The sequence below is a fragment of the Narcine bancroftii genome, chromosome 8 (genome assembly GCF_036971445.1).
Source record: "Narcine bancroftii isolate sNarBan1 chromosome 8, sNarBan1.hap1, whole genome shotgun sequence".
NCBI classification, from domain to species: Eukaryota; Metazoa; Chordata; class Chondrichthyes; order Torpediniformes; family Narcinidae; genus Narcine; species Narcine bancroftii.
The window spans coordinates 178,268,217-178,286,121 of NC_091476.1; the positions used below are offsets into that span (position 1 = coordinate 178,268,217).

At 40.8% G+C, this 17,905-nt stretch overlaps 1 protein-coding gene across 4 annotated transcripts in view; it reads left to right on the forward strand.

The window, feature by feature from the left end:
• The window catches only part of LOC138741619 (serine/threonine-protein kinase SIK2-like), a 261,937-nt gene extending 255,364 nt beyond the window's left edge, over positions 1–6,573 (forward strand). For all 4 annotated transcript variants that reach the window (XM_069895961.1, XM_069895962.1, XM_069895963.1 and 1 more), the window contains exon 15: positions 323–6,573. In XM_069895961.1, coding sequence (XP_069752062.1) covers positions 323–899 — 577 coding nt within the window. In that variant the 3' untranslated portion in view covers positions 900–6,573. The remainder of the gene's footprint in view (positions 1–322) is intronic.
• The last annotated feature ends 11,332 nt before the right edge of the window (positions 6,574–17,905 follow it).

The window sequence follows — 17,905 nt, forward strand, 5'->3', positions numbered from 1 at the left end:
CAAGGTGTAAGCATAAAAATGCTTTTCTTTGAATTCATCTTATTTTGTCTTAATCATCTATTAATCATCTCTTGTTATTGTTTTATATCGTGATGTCTTTAAATATAAAGTTATGCAAAATGCTTATTGCTTTATCAACAAATTAAAGCTACTTACAGCTGCATCTACAGAGTTTGATTTATTGGAAATAAGACCGTAATTCGGAATATCGCCACTTACGTTTCTGTGAAGGTGACATGTTTTGAAATGGGAAATATGAGAACTTGAAAAGTGTCATCTATATTATTGCCTCGTGCTCAGCTTCCTTAATCTTCCATTTCAGGTTGCAGCAGAAACGCCTGTTTCTCCAAAAACAGTCACAACTGCAGGCTTATTTCAACCAAATGCAGATTGCAGAAGGCTCATACCCTCAGCCAACTCAACAGATGCCAGTAGCTCACCCCGAAGCTCAGCAGCAGCAACAATTCAGCATGGCCCAGCCGCTAAGTCCAGTGTTGGAGCCCTCAGAACAGATGCAGTGTGACCCATTCCTCAGCCAGCGCTATAAGCTGCAGCATTCTCTGCAACAGATGACTTCTGTTCAGCAGTCAACACAGCCTCAACTTCAGTCCCAAGTTCACCTGGAGCAGCAACAACAACTCTTGCAGTATGCTTACCAGCCTTGTGATGTGGTAGGAGCCACAGCTCCAGAGCTTGGTTACCCAGAACAATGTCCCTATGTTCTCAACCAAACCCAGCAAGCTGGCTTGCCCTTGAGTCAAACTCCAGAAAATGAAGTTGTCACCAATTCACCCGAGACCTACAAAAATGTAACAGTTCCTGAACTTCCAGGACTTTTTGATTGTGAGATGATGGAGACAGTTGATACCCAACATGGAGGCTATGTCCTTGTAAATTGACTGAGATATATTTTCAGTGTTATTTCACAAAGAAAAAAGGGACAAGAAGAGAAATGAAAGTCGATTTAGTTTGTACATTTAACAAAAACACTAAAATTGTTGACTTATTTTCCTTCTTAAAGCGTAGTTAAGAGAGTGAAAAATCAACAAGACAGAATTGGCTTGAGCCAGATCTCACTTGTTGAAGCAATCGTCAAATGGTTCTCTTAGCCCATGGTGCTGAGAGGAAAAAGAGAGGCAGTTCTTAAGAAGCTAATGCACTTTCCTAAAGAAGGTACCAACCAATGCACCAGATAGCAAGCACGCAACATTACACAGAAGGACGCAGAAGAATAGAGTGTATTGGTTCTGCCAACAAAGCAATACATCGCCAGGACAAATGGAGTTCAGGAGCTGGGAAATTTGTTAAAATGATATGACCATCCAAATTAAAAGTTTTCACTGAACACCCATGTACCTCCCATTATCTCCAGCCAATGCAATCCTCTTGGACAGACAAGGAAATGTAAGGCTTCAGGCTGTGACCCCAGGAAACCGAGCACCAAACTTGCTTATCTTACTCTGAGGTCTGGACATTGTTCCATCCCAGATCATTGGAAAGAATGCTCCACACTTATATTTCACACCAGAGGCTGTTTCCAGATTACAATTAGGATAGAAAATTTAAAAATTATATAATTTTTGGAAACATGCCTCCTGCAGGGGCTTTTTCTCTCTACATTCCTCTGGATTGTGGAAGAGGTCATGAACGTGTTTGTACTTGTTCAGTGTTTGCTTTTCAAGGAATAATTGAGTGTAATTTTGAATATGAGTTGCTAGATGTACAGTTTACGTAGGGTTTTAGAAGTTAGGAGAAGTAAGCTTTTGAAACAAAGATTGTTGTGTGAAGTGAGATGTGCTGGGCCTTTTTGCTTCTTTTAGCTTAAAAGTAAAAGAAACACATTTCTGGAAAACGGTTGGGATAAACAATGCCCCATTTCTACTGGCAAATTAACCAAAGTCACTTCACAGTTAATGCTCCTGCTTCCACTATGTGGAGATCAGAACAATATATCACTCTGTGTTCAAATCGACCTGTAAAGAGCAAAAAGCAATATTTATTAAATGTCTTTTCTAACAGCCATGTACTATGGATATTCGGTGCATGATCTGGATAATTGTTCAGGCAGGAAGTGATGGTGATGAAGCGCCAATCAGGGTAGGTTACGTTGCCGAGAATTGAAGTCGGTAGAACCTCCTTAATACAACGTCTCTCAAAACCACCAATTTATCAATGTAAGTTCACGATGAAGATCTAACACTGTTGAAATTGCATTTCAGAGATTCACACCTCCACCTCCTTTCCTCTGTTTTAATTGGGAGATCGTTCAGCACATTGCACTGAACAGAAGGCTTGGCAAGTATGACACAAATCCAACCTCCAGTGTATATCACATCATATGTGATGCAGTTCAGAATCAGGTTTATTGTCATGTTTTACGGCAGCCTTATTGTGCATTCCAAGGGCAAAAATTGATTTTAAAAAAATGACAGTTCCAGAAATATATTTTAAAAATAAATGTGTGCAAATGAAGTGGGAAAAAAAAGTGAGGAAGTGTCTGTGCTTCATGGTCCATTCAGAAATCTGATAGTGAAGGGGAAGAAGTTGCTTTTATACTGTTAGGTGTTTATCTTCAGGCTCCTGTACCTCCTCCTTCCTGATGGTAGCAGTGAGAAGATGACATAGCCTGGGTGGTGAGGATCCTTGATGATAGAGGCTGCTTTCTTGAGGCGTCACCTCTTAAAGATGTCCTTAATGTAGTGAAGATTGATGCCCATGATGGATCTGGCTGAGTTTACGAGTCTGTAGCCTTGTCCTGTCTTATGGGTTGGCACCTCCATACCAGATAGTGAGGCAACTCGACAGAATGTTCTTCATGGTACACCTGTAGAAATTTGCAAGAGAATCTTTGGTGACACAACAAATCTCCGCAAACTCCTTACTAAGTAGAGCCGCTGGTGAGCCTTCTTCATGTTTGCATCGATATAATGACCTCAGATAGATCTTCAGAGATGTTGACATTCAGATATAACCATAACCATTTGTTTGAAGTTCTTTACACTCCTTCTGCTGACCCCTCGATGAGGACTGATTTATATTCTCCTGGTTTCCCCTTTCTGAAGTGCACAATCATCCTTAGTTTTGCTAACGTTGAGTGCAAAGTTGTTATCACACCACTCAACTAATTAATCTCTCTTACTCTGATATTCTACCTCATTCCTGGCTATGATTCTGCCATCAGCAAATTTGTAGTTGGCATTTGAATTGTGCCGAGCCACACAGTCATGGATGTAGAGAGAGCAGAGCAGTGGGCTAAGTACGCATCCTTGAGGTGTGCTTGTGTTGATGGTCAGTGAGAAGAGGTTACTGATCCGCATTGACTGAGGTTTTGAAGCTTGCTGACCAGTACTGAAGGGACGATGGCATTGAAATCTGAGCTGTAATCAATGAAAATCAACCTGATGTAGGTATTGCTGTTGTTCAGGTGATCCAGAGTGAAATGGAAAGCCAGGAGATTGCATCTGCTGTGGAGCAATTGTGGTGGAAGGCAAATTGCAGTGGATCCAGATCTTTAATTAGTTGTATTTTGTTTGCAATATTTCAAGAAGTCAAGTTCTCAGCAACAACATCAATAAGTTCATAAATCTTGAGCTTTGCCGAAAATCACTCCAAAGCATCATGCTTCTTCCTTTCATTCTGCTTTTGTTGTCCAACTTTCACTCACATTTGTTCACATTTTGCATCCAGTCAGGATGGAGAGTGGATAAACAGTGAGTTAGTTGCCTCTATGTTGCCCTCCCAAAATTATTATTCTTTTTCCTGCCGTCTCTCTGCCCATTTCTCCCATCATCACAGTCCCATCTCAAACCTGGATGCGATTAAGAGAAGAATGGTTTCAAAGCATGTATTTTCCAAACCTTTGGAATTCTGTTTTACTGCTTGACACATCACAGTTCATTCCCCAAGGAGAAAAAGGGAGCTCCTCCAGTGATGTGTTAATTTGTTTGGGAAACTATTGCATATAACGGTGATAATGAGTTTATGGTCTATATTGTACAATGTGCATAAACATAAAATTCTTACTTGCTGCAGCTGAAAAGGTACTTTGTAAAAAAAAAAACTGCAAAAGTAAGTAAAAAATACAATTCTGATAGTATACTTAATTGAATTAAAAAGAGAAAATAAATATGAAATAGATTAATATTCAGTTATCCAGTGCAAAAACGTGACTTATCAATAGTGTAGGCGGTATTTTGTGTTGTCGGAAAAATCCCTAATTAGCGTAACAAAGGGGTGTTTCAAGGCCTAGTAGCTGTTGGAAAGTGTTCTTAACCCTAGAGGTCCTCCTCTTCACCTTCTGGACCTTCTGCCTGAAGGTAGCAGCAAGAAAAGATAGCGACCAGGGTGATGGGGTTGTCTGATGCTGGTTGCCACAGGAGTCTTCTGCATTCCTGAACAGCTGAGTTCCCAAACCCAGACCAGGATGAAACTAGTCAGTAAACTTTCCACAATGCACCTATTATTTGATAGAATAGTCAACTACATTGAACCATTAAACACTACAGCAGAGAAACGGGCCCTTCGGCCCACCTCGTGCATTCTGAACTATTCTGCCTCACCCCATTGTTAAATCTCCCCAGACTCTTTAGAAAGTAGAGGCACTGGTGTACCTTCTTCACGATGGCCTCAATGTGATGGCTTCAGGAAAGGTCTCTGAAATCTAGATTCTCAGGAACTTGGTTCTAACCCATTCCTACTCAGTCCCTTCAATGTGGACAGATGAATAGTTCCTCAGCCTATCCTTCCTGAAATAAGATCCTTTGATTCGGTGATATTGAGAGTAAGATTGTTGTTCTAGCACCACCCAACCAGATTCTTGATCTCCATTCTGCTGTTATTCTGCCAACAACGGAAGTATTGTCAGCGAATACGTAGATTGATTGAGAACCAAACTTAACTGTACATGGACTGGAGAAGGGGCTAAACAGGCAGCTTGTGGGATCCCTTCATGTTGATGGTCAGTGTGGAGAAGCTGATGTTGCTGGTATGAGGAAGTCAAGGATCCAGTTGCAGAGGGATGAACAGAATCTCAGATCTTTAGTCTGCTCATAAGTTTTTCTTACCCCAAATTTCACAAATAACAACCAGCAATTGTTTCCCAACCCTGTGCCTGTCAAAGCTGAAGAACATTTCTGGTTTTTTAAAATTTCATTTTCATGATAGAAACCCCTTCTAGCTATTGAAACTTGTGCCACTCAATCGCACCCAATGAACCTACCAACCCCCTCAGTTTTGTCAGGTGGTCACTGAGAGAATGGACAAACTCCTTGTGGATGCTGTGTAACCCTGTAATAGCGTTGCACTAACCACTATGTTAACTGGGCTCCCAGATAACGCCTTCAAAACAAATTCTATTACAATGGAAATATTCACTAAGCAATGAGTATTAACCATAAAACATTCTTTGGGTGTTCAATATCAGTTTCTTAGCATAGAATTTCATCTCTAGGTTTTGATACCTTCTGCACAGGGCAAGTTGGCTTTGGCTGTGTCATGACCAATCTTTTAGGGATGATGAAATGCATTTCAGGTTTGTGCTATCTGACGGCATCACTCAGTGAAATAGCCTTGGGAGCATTGGGTAATATACAGCATCTCGTGACTGGGGTAACTTTCCAGTCTTTGTTTCAGCCCATCCATTTCTTCAGCCACATGATATTAAATCTGTAGAAGTGAACCTCCTGCAAGTCCTCCAGGGTGTGGCCAATGACCTCAATCTTCCCAACCCCAGCCAGTTTAAACTCTCCCTGCTGCCTCTTCTCCACACACGCACAATGTCAGTGAGAGCAGAGAGCTGCACCTCAGGAGCAAAATGTTGCAGTCCATGGATTTGTGCAGACACCTTTCTAAAGCAGGAGTCAATAAAACCCTATCCCAGTGGCACCTCAACTTTAATTTTCAACCTGCTTTCATAAGACTGTCTTGTCTGTTTTCTGAATTTGCTGTGAGAAGTATTTTTACCTTTTAATTTTTTAATACAATTAATACTTTGAAGAGACTTTGGTGCAATGTATAAAGGGTAAAGGTATACATGGAGATAAGTGCAATACGTGTGGTACATAGGATGCATTCTGTTAAATAGTTGATGCTTCAGAAATGCACTAGTTCTATATGCTCTCGATGTATGAAAAAGCTGCTTTTTTACAATTTGGTAATTAAACAATAGTGTTTCTACGATAATGAAGTGTAATAGAACGTATGGATCTTGTGCAGAAAATAGCACTCTGTGGTTACAATGAAGAATTGTATTATAATCATGTGATGCTGCCCTTTTTTCTGTCTGTGTAACTCAAAAGGAGAGAGTTGGCAGTCCTCGGTACCTCAAGAGCAAGTTTTTGTATGACTGAAACAATAAGAGTGACATTTTTTTGGAACTATTTAGCAGACTTCTGTACAGACCACTGGAGAAGATGCTACTGAGATCATGTCAGTTTAATAAGCAATCTTTGTACTGTTAACCAAAGGATAATTTAAATAGGTAACTTCAAGGATCTAACTGAATGCAGTTCATGTATTGGTCCAAATCCCAGTTTGATTGAAGCAAGAATAAAGGCTGTAGTGTTTTGAGCAATAGCACAGAGTGGGTATTTTAGGTGATGGAGTGGAGTGAAGGTTTGTATCTTTTATTTTGCTTTGAGTTTCCTCCATGATGCAGCCACCACATTCACAGGTGCCCATCACTCAGGCACCACTTCATATGAGCCAAGAAGGAGTATTTTGCTCAGAGTGTGGCGATCTGACTGGAGTCCTTGGATTAATAGTTCCTGTCTTCAAAGAGCAGACAACCACAACAGACAAATTTCTGTGGCACCTTTTATTTCCTTTTCAGATCATCCTAACACACATTACCCAAACTGCAATGTAATCATTACGAGACAGACTGTCGATTGAATGATGGTAGTTACTACAACTGAGAATCTCTTCCTCTTCAAAAATAAGGGGTCCTTTGTGCCTATTTAAAACAGCAAATTGTGAGCATTTTAGTCTCTGACTTGGAACCTTCTGGCACAATCAAGTGGTTCCCATTTTAGTGGCCATCACTGTTGGTTGGTTGAACCCTTTGTCAGACTTGGGTAAAATTTCATCAGACTCCAGGCCTTCATCAGTACAGTAAGGTCATGATAGGTCAGTCTTTTGCCATTTGGGTGATATGGTACGGGCAGGTTTAAAGAGATTTGGGAAAGAGAGTTCCCTGAAAGTGGTGACTGGTGTTTGCCACGCTAGCTTTCATCTCTCAGAGTACTGAGTACAGAAGCAGCGACATCATGTTACCACTGAACGAGGCTGGTGAGACTGCTCTCGCTCGAGGAAGATGTCATTAAGCTGGAAAGGGTGTAAAAAGATGGTTCCAGTACCGGAGGCCTGTAGTTATAAGGAGAGGCTGGATGGGCTGTGGCATTTCTTGTTGGACTTCAAAACAAAGTGTAGAAATTTATAAAACCATGAGGGGCACAAATAAAGTAAATAGTCATGGCCCTTTTTTTCTCGGCTGTGGGAATCTAAAACCAGAGGACATAGATTTAAAGTGAAAGGCAAGATGCAAAAGGGCTGCAAGGGGCATGTTTTTCACAGAGGAAAAGGATAATTGTTCAAGTTACACATGCACCAAATGTGTTATTTGCTGCAACAGAGCCAGGTACTCGAGTGAAATCCCACAATAGTGAATTAAAAAGAGAAGAAATTCAAAAAATTACCAATATAAATATTCACAATTATCCTGGTGCAAAATGAAGTGACAGGAGGAGTGTTGACAGGACCTTTTGTGGTGTCACATCATTCCCTGATTCTTGTAACAAGGGGATGTTCCAGAGTCTGATGGCAGTTGGAGAAAAACCAGAGGGGCTGGTCTTCAGGCTTCTATGCCTTCTATCTGAAGGTACCAGGGAGAAGAAGCTGTGACAGGGTAATGGGGATATTTAAATGCCCTAATTGTACCAACCTCCACCATCACTCCCTAATGACTTGTGTCCCCTCACTAATGGGATGCCACTGTGGTCAGCTGTGTAGGTCCCATTCTAGGAAGGTGGGAACCTGGCCCACACTGCAGTCACCAACCTTTTCTGGTAGTGCTCACAAGGTGGTGTTAATCGTCTGTTGTTGAGACGGACTGCCTAGGGCGATCATTTCCTGATGAGAGGGGCAGACATTGGGGCCTCCCTCGTCCCACAGCTGTAGCAGCCACGGAGCCAGGTTTTAACCTGGCCACTGGTGGTATTGCTCCCCCAGCCCAGTTAGTTCCTTGGCTGAGTAGTCTCGAGCCTCCATAATGTAATTGTGTCCTCGTGTGCCTGCTTGAGGTCCCCCTATTTTCAGCTTCCTCCCCATTCTGAGGAGTGTGGGGGCCCTCGTGGCAGGTCTGGGACTGCATTGTCACTGGTTGACTCAGTTTCCTCACAGTCGTCATTGTCCATCCCCATCCCCGGCCTCGTGTCAACCCCTTCCCCCAACTAGACAACGGCTCAGACTTTGACTAGGTCATGCTGCCAGCCAGACCGAGAGCTGCTTGTAGCTGCTGCATTTTAATCAGCTTCCAGGTTGCCTCTATACCTTTCATGTTAGTCGCTCACACTTTTTTTTAAAACTTTATTTAAGATTTTATAACATGAATAACATATAGGATTACATTTTAAAAAATTAAGAATAAAATAATAAAATTACAATACAGTATCAGTAATCTAAATAAACTATACCCTCCCCAATAATTATTACACATTAATAACCCAACTCAAATTAGTCCAACCCCCCCTTTCCCCCAAAATAAAGAGTGAAGAATTAATAAAGTTAATAATATGTGAGAAAAAAACCCACTTACAAAAAAAACAAAAACATAACTGATTAAAATACTAACAAAAAGAAAAGTAATACTAAGATATCAGACTTAAAAAACATTTAAATCAAACTTAAATGCATATATTTAACAAACGGAGTTAAGATTAAACATATTTAACTCAAACTTAATATAAAAAATTAGTAAAGTTAGTAACATTATCAAAAATTCTTAAACAATAATCCTTAAAAAAAATTGTAACATGAAAAAAGAGATGAAAAAAACTTTCTCTATAGAGATAAACCTTCACTAAATATCAACTAACTTCACATCTATCATATTAGTCACATAAACCACCATCTTAAAACAAAATTCAAACCTCATTAAGCATTGTACAATTCAATTTTAGTACTCTTCCACCATTTTTCCCTTTTACTCTTGAATGGTTATCCAATAAAAGCTCCAATACCACATTTAAATATCCCCAATCATTACGTTAAAATTCAGATATCCAAATAATAAAAACACATCTACAACGAAATCTATATCTTCAACAAATGGAGCATAAACCACAAACAAAATTCAAGCCTCATTAAGAATTGTACAATTCAATTTATAACTTTCACCATTATTCCCTTCGTTCTATAACTAAAATAGCAAAATAATATACACCAGAATTACCACTCCTTTCACCTTAAAGTTAAAGAAAAAATTTAAAAAAAACTTATCCATCCCATTCACATTTAAATTTCAGATATTCCTTATCTACTGAATAAACTTTACAAAAAAAAACACATAAATTTTTAGTTTTTTAAACAATCAAATACTTATGCTTTTTTTTATATTTAAACAAAAAAAAAACCTCTTCACTCTTTAATCTAATAATACAAAAAAAAGGAAAAAAAAAAGGGTAGGAGGTTAAAAATACCCCCTCCCGTCTAAACTGCGCAATGCGGTAACTCCCAAAAAAAAATGGGTGTGAGATAACTCACACGTAGCAGATGACTTTCAGGAAATAGTGCCTATCTAGTTCTCTCCCCCAACTCTCACTTCATCTTAAACTAACATCATTATTTAATATCCCTTTTTTTAAAAAAAAACATTAGAAAAAAAAGGACAACTCTTCTTTTAATCAGCTCCAACTGCCGAGTCACCATTACAACCATTCCTTCTTGGAGCACGGCTCTTTTCTTCCATCTCTTGTCTCCTTAGAGATCGCGGCGGACTACGTCTCTGTTGAAACTGAGTAATTGGCAGCTCTTGAGCAAATGCTATAGCTTCCTTTGGAGAATCAGAGAACTTTGGTTGGCAACCATCTTGGAAAACCTTCAAAACAGCTGGATATCTAAAGGTTGCCTTGTAACCTTTCTTCCACAACAACTCTTTAGCAGGATTGAATTCCCGTTGTTCTTGACTCAAATCCGCATAGAAGAAAACTCGATTATTTTGAATCATCAAGGGTGATTTTCTCTGTTGTGCATTTCTAATAGCCACTCGTAAAATTATTTCTCTGTCGTAATAATTCAAGCAACGAACCAAAACAGGTCTTGGACTTTGACCTGAAATAGGTCTTCTACGCAAGGCTCTGTGAGCACGTTCCAGTATTATACCTTCCGGGAAATGTTCTTGACCCAGCACCTGCGGAATCCATTCAGTAAAAAATTTTCTTGGGTCTGGTCCCTCCATAACTTCCGGAAAACCAATAATCTTTATATTGTTCCGTCTGGATTGGTTTTCCAAATAATCAATCTTTTTCACCAAATTTTTATTTTGAGTTTGTAAGTCTTCGACCATTTTAGTCACATCAAAAACTTGATCCTGTATTTCGTCTATATCTTCTTCACACGAATTAAATTTATCTCTCACTTCAAGCTTAAAAGCTCCAAACTCAGCCATCTGTTGAGAATGTATTTTCACCAGAGTATTAAACCTAGTACCAAGTTCTGTCATAATCTTGGATAATCCCTGCATTGTATAAGATAATTTAGATTCAAGATTCACAAAAATCTTTTCAATTGGAAGAGATTTTGGCTCAACAGATTCCTGCTTCTTCTGCATAACCAAAGGATCTTCTGTTCCTTCCTTCATTCTGGTTGTCTTCCTTGTAGTAGTGGAAACCCCAGCCACAGCCACCGCCTCTCCAGCAGTGACTGGAGGACGCTGGCCGGGGTTTTCCCCAGTCCATAATGTTTTAAGTTCTCCCAGTACATCAAGTTGTATAGGTTCTTCTATCTCAAGAGGTGCAGTTTGCAGCGCCAACTCTACAGTTGACAAATACCTTTGAGTAACTCTTTGTTCTAAAGGCTGTTTGGCGCCCTCTTTAGGAGGCTCTACTGATGTAACATAGAGCTCTACATCCGAACACTGTACCTCTCTCCTGGGATCCATTTCACGCTGAGTCCCGGTGTCTTTCCTGCAAGGTAGGCTCCAAAACTTGAACTTTTGGAAAATGTAGTTTTTTGATGATCTGTTGTTGTTTTTTTTTTGCTCTTTTTCACCAATTGTACCATCATAAGTTAAATTAACAGCACTGAAATTATCTAAACTTTTAAAGAATTTTGACGGGCATTTCTAGACAAAACAATAAGATAGAGTCAGGAGAGAACTGGAAGGCACGTCTGATCCTTACGCCATCTTCCCACGCTCACACTTGAGTCTTCACTGCCTCCTATAGCCCACAGCAGCAATGCTGGAGGGATTCTATTGTTGTGGAAATCTTGTTGGCCTAATTCTATAATTTCCTGTTGGTGTATCAGGAGTGATACTATAAGGCAAAGCCCTCACCATAATACCCCTCAATTTTGGGAAATCCCAACTTCTTAAGGGGAAACCCAACATGCTGCCCAAACTTCTCCCCTCACGTCCAAACTGTCAGCCCAGTCTGCCAGCTAACTTGCTAAACCCTGCACTATCATCTCATAGTTCATTCAACATAGTCCACCTGGGAATTCTACTCTTGGGCCCTGAGGCTCCCTTACTAGCTGTGGGGCCTTTTCTGCTGGTCCTGTTCAGATGCCATCACACACACACAACAGGAGATCCACACTTATGCTTGTTAATATAAGTTCAAACTCGTGACTGTGCGTGTGTCCAGCCGAGACTCCTTGAACCTTACTCACATCGCCCATTGTTGAGTAAGAAGGAAAGCACGTTCGGTGGGTTCAAAGAACAATGATTCTGGACACAGACTAAACACAGGAAGAATCTTTATTAAAGCACACATAAGGTGATAACATACAATTCTAATCAGTCACATCAGACTCAACACGACCAATACCAGCAAGTGTGTACAGATTTGTACCCACCAAGGATTACAATATGCCATTCCTTGTTTAATGTGGGCACTGCTCCAATGCTATCTACAACACTAATGTACCACAGACCTGATCCCTGTGTTGTGCATACCTTACCAACGACTCCTCCAGCGATCACAACCTGGAGTGGAGCAGGGCTCGTCCCTACTCCTTGTGGTGGACTTCATAGTGTAAAGATTGAGGGTCTGACCCAAGTAATCACGAGGTGATTAAAGGGGCCAATGGTCAGGAGTACACTCATGGGTGGGTGAATCTACCCTTGATTGGCATGATGCGACTTCTGACTGGGTTCAAGATGGAGAGGTCACATGACCATCCACAAGCCACACTACAGAGGGCAGCTTTATGAGTGGAGAGGGATAGGTTGGGGAGCTGGGGGAATTAAGATGGAAGGACAGGAAAGAGAGAGACACAGGGAAGGGCCCAATAGAAACTGGAGAAGTTGATGTTAAAGCCAACCAGTTGGAGGCTATCCAGGTGGAATATGAGGTGTTCTCCAATTTGCAGGTGGCCTCAGTTTGACAATACATGAATCCATGGACAGATACATGGGTATGGAATTAAAATGGTGGGCACTGGGTGGTCCCTGCTATTGCAGCAAATAGAGTGAAGGTGCTCAACAATTTGCTAATCTGCATCCCCCGCCCCCCACCCCCCAACACAGCAGATGACCTCTGCAGGCTCACAAGGCAAGTTTCACTTGGAAGGAGCATTTGGGGCCATGAACAGTGGTGAGGGAGGAGGTGTGGGTGCAAGTACAGCACTTACTGCAGTCACAGGGGTAGTTCTGAGGAGGCGATTAGTGGGAAGAGATAAGTGAACAAGGGAGTCCAGTATGCTCTAACTAAAGTTCAATACAGGTTCAGTACAATTCCCTTACTTTTCAGCTCTATCTCTAAAAGCCAAGTCTCACAATTGCATTATTATGATGTTGCTAACCTTTGGTGCAACATTTAATGAGAACACCCGGGTTCCATAGTACACTACAAAAACAGGCCATTCAGCCCTTCTAATCTATGCCAAAATATCATTCTGCTAGTCCAACTGGCTTGCACCAATTCTATAATCCTCCAGACCTCTCCCATCTATGATTCTATAAAACTTAAGAGTGAGCCCACATTTACCATCGGATGGCAGCTCATTCCACACTCCCTCCACTCTGAGTGAAGAGTTCCCCCTAAACCTTTCCCCTTCACCCTAAAGCCATGTCCTCTCATATTTATCTCCCCTAATCTAAGTGAAAAGAGCCTACTCGCATTAACTGAATATAATTTTGTAAACTCTATCAAATCTCCCTTCATTCTTCTATGTTCCAAGGAATAAAGTCCAAACCTGTTTAATCTTTCCCTTAACTTAACTCCTGAAGACCCAGCAACATCCTAGTAAATCTTCTCTGCACACTTTGGTCCAGATCCCTCTGCAAGCTTTGATAACCTTCCTCACCGTCCACGACGCCTCCTATCTTTGTGTCATCAGCAAACTTGCTGATCCAATTTATCACATTATCATCCAGATCATTGATATAGACCACAAACAACAATGGTCCCAGCACCGATATCTGAGACACACCACTAGTCACAGGCCTCCAGTCTGAGAAGCCATCCACTACTACTCTCTGTCTTCTCCTAATTAGCCAATTTCAAATCCAGTGAACCTTCTGAACTAACCTCCCATATGGGTCTTGTCAAAGGCCATACCAAAGTCCATGTACACAACATCCACAGCCTTTCCTTCATCAACTTTCCACAAAACACTCTATAAGATTGGTTGAGCATGACGTATCACACACAAAGCCATGTTGACTATCCCTGATTAGTCACTGGCTCTCCAAATACTTGTATCTCTAATCTGTTAGAATAACTTTCAATAATTTATCAACTACTGATGTCAGCTTCACTGGCCTGGAATTTCCTGGGTTACATTTGGAGCCCTTTTTAAACAATGAAACAACATGAGGTTCCCTCCGATCTTCTGGCATCTTACCCATGGTTAACCACATTTTAAATATTTCTGCCAGGTCCTCTGCAATTTCTACACCAGCCTCTCTCAAGATCTGAGAGAATATCCTGTCAGGCCTTGTGGATTTATCCACCCTCATTTGCTTTAAGACAGCAAGCACTTCCTCCTCTTTAATCTGGACAGGTTCCATGACCTCACTGATTGTTTTCCTTACTTCCCACAACTCTGCCAGTTTCTTGAGTAAATATGATGCAAAAAAAAACAACACTTAAGATCTCCCCCATCTCTTCTGGCTCAAAAATAACCGACCACTCTGATCTTCAAAGTGACCAATTTTATCCAGAACTATCCTTTTGTTCTTAATATCCCCCTAGAGAAACCCATGAGATTTTCCTTCACACTGTCTGTCAAAGCAGCATATCATGACTTCTTTTAGTGCTCCTGCCATCCTCGTTTTTTTTCTTGCATTTTTTATACTCCTTAAGTACCCCATTTCCTCCTGATTTCCTAAAACGCTTGTATACCTCACTCTCTTTCTCCAGTTCCCCAATAGCCCTCGAAGCACCAGGTTCCCAATCCCTGATAGCTTTGCCTTTAATCCTGACAGGAACATCCAAATAGCTGTACTCTCAAAATTTTCCCTTTAAAACCCTTCCACTTGTGCAACACACCCTTGCCAGAAAACAACTTACCCCAATCCATGCTTTCTTGGTCCTTTCTCATGACCTCAAATTTAGCTCCAATTTAGAATCTCATCCTGAGGGGACCAGACCTATCCTTACCCATCAATAACTTGAAGCTAATGGAATGATGATCGCTGGACAAAACGTTTCCCTGCACATTCTTCTGTCACCTGTCCCATCTCGTTCCCTAAAAGGAGATCCAGTATTACGCTCTCTCGTTAGTACCTCTTATTTTGATTTAGAAAACTCTGCTGGACACATTTGAGAAATTCCAAGCCATCCAGCCCTTTCACAGTATTGGGAGTCCCAGTGGAAAGTTAAAATTTCCTACTGTAACAACTTTTGTGTTTCCTGCAGCTGTCTGCTATCCCTCTACACATTTTCTCCTCCAATTTTTGGGTTATGATACAAAACAGACCTTTCTCAGGAATGCAACCACTGAGAAACCCATGGGTTACTGTATCTCTATATTCTGACATCTCTAAGATTTCCACCTTCCTATTCGTCGAATCAAAATGAACTAATTTTCATTTATCTGTTCAGAACTCCCTTGATGTATTTTAAAACCTCCAGAACCTCTTCTGCATCATGGACTCTCTTCAAGACATCACTATTTATTTCCCTGAGTTCAGTTATCTGCTGTGATTCCACATACAGACAACCTTGAGTCATGAAACATTGAACCTTTTTAGCTCTCCATGGATGCCGCTTTACTTGTGTGTGATCAACATTTTCTGATTTCACTTCAGTTTTCCAGCATCTGTGAGGCTTTTCCTTCAGAGATTTTATCCTCAATTAATGTATTTTATATATTTGTTTTTTCTATTTTATGTCTCATTACAGAACTCTTGTCATTGGTAAATACACAAAATGTACTAGATCTTGACAGGTTGAGACAGAAGCTGCTTGCATTGGACATGGATCTGAGGGGAAATAAGAGGAAAATCTTCATTTTTGAACAGAGAGAATCTTATGATTCAGAAGTCACTGTCCACAGGGCTGGTGAAATATGAGACCTGATATTCTGACAGAACAATTAGTGAAAGCAAATACACGTGTTCCAAGAAGACAAATGGAGTGTTGGCCTTCATTGTAAAAGAGTTTGAAGTACAGACACAAGGGCATCTTGCAATACACAAATGTGCTGCAAAAACTCAGCAGGTCATGCAGCATCCACAGTAAGTAAACCTGCAGATTTTCTTGTTTAACAAGGACATCTTATGGCAATTACAAAGCCCCCTACTATATTCCCTCTACACCATTGACAGTGTGGCCAAACATCACTCCAACTCCATCCATAATCTCACAGATGAAACCACAGTCATAGTATAGAAGAAAGTGGAAGGAATTTGTGGCTTAGTGCCAGGCCCACAACATCTCCCTCACTGACAGCAACACCAAGGAGTTGGTCATGGACTTCCAGAAGAAGAATGGAGCTCACTCTCTGGTCCGTATCAATGGTGTTGAGGTGGAGATAGTGGATATCTTTAAGTTCCCGAGGTAAACATCTCCAATAATTGGTCCTGGTCTATTCACATTGATGCGATGGCCAACAAAGCCCATCAGTGCCTTGACTTCTCAGAAACCTGAGGATATTTGGCCTTAACAACCTCGACAGGTGCACCATTAAAAGCCCCCTCTCAGATGTATCATTGAATGGTTCAGGAAGTGCTCCTCCCAAGACTGTAAGAAACTGCAGAGGGTTTTGAACTTGTCTCCGGCCATTGCACTTACCCCTCCTCCCTCCAAAACAGAGAGTTAGGATACAAGGGTGTTTATCCGGTTAGCAATCAGTGGGGTGCGGAGTGCTGCAAGGTCGGTGTTGAGTCCGTAACTGGTCCTGATATATATTAACGATCTGGAAGAGGGAAAACAGTGTATCCAAGTTTGCTGATGACACTAAACTGAGTGGAAAAACAAACTGTGCAGAGGATACAGAGAATGCTGCAGTGAGATATAGACAGGTTGGAGGAGTCACGTGACGGAGTAATGGCCGGTCGGGGAACTCCAGCCCTCTCCGCAAAAGTTTTTAAAAAACACAGAAAACGCAAAGACACAAGCACGAAAATTAAAATAAAGTGAAAGTAAAGGTGGGAAGAAAATGACAACGAAGAAAGAAAAGTCGAAAGCAACGGGAAGAAGAGAAGAAGAAAAGACATCGGAAGAAGAAGGTGAAGGCCTTACCTGTCCGAGGAGGACCGCTGTGGAGAGAGAAGCCCGCTCCCTCAGGTCAGTCGAAGTCCCGAGCTCAGGACTGCAAAAATGGCTCGCGGAGCCAAGCAAAAGTGCGCAACCGCGCATGCGCAAGACAAAAAAAAACAATGATGGGAGGGGGGACCAGCTGAGGAATCAATCTCCACAGCTGAGAATGACAGCCACAGCACAGCAGCAAGAAGAGAACATAGAAAACAACGAGAACAAGAAAGAAGAGAGTAAAAAGAAATCAAGGAAACAACAGATGACCAACCCAGAGGAAGAACACAGAGAAATAGAAGAAGAAGGGAAGGGCAAGACAATGGATATTTTTTTTTAAAGAATATATGGAATCAGTAAAAGAATGGCAATCGCAAGAATTTAGTGAAATAAAAAGTACAGAAGAAAAAATGAATAGATTAGAGATGGTCATGTCAGATATAGGAAAAAGAGTGGACAAGGTGGAAGAACGAGAAACAGCCGTAGAAATGGAAGTAGAGGTCTTTAAAAAGAAATTAGAAGAATCTAATAAAAAAGTTAAAGAGACACAAGAGCTGTTAGCTCAGAAGATAGATATAATGGAAAATTATAATAGAAGAAATAATATAAAGATAGTGGGCCTTAAGGAAGATGAAGAAGGCAAGAATATGAGAGAATTCATAAAAGATTGGATCCCCAGGGTCCTAGGAAGACCAGAATTACAGGAAGAAATGGAAATAGAAAGGGCTCATAGAATATTAGCCCCTAAACCACAACCACAACAAAAACCAAGATCCATTTTAGTAAAATTCCTAAGATATACAACAAGAGAAAATATATTGGAGAAAGCAATGAAGAAAATAAGAGAAGTCAAAAAGCCACTGGAATACAAAGGTCAAAAAAATTTTTTCCATCCAGGTATAAGTTTTGAACTCCTGAAGAAGAGGAAGGAGTTTAATACAGAAAAAGCGATCCTATGGAAAAAAAGATATAAATTAAGTACCCAGCGG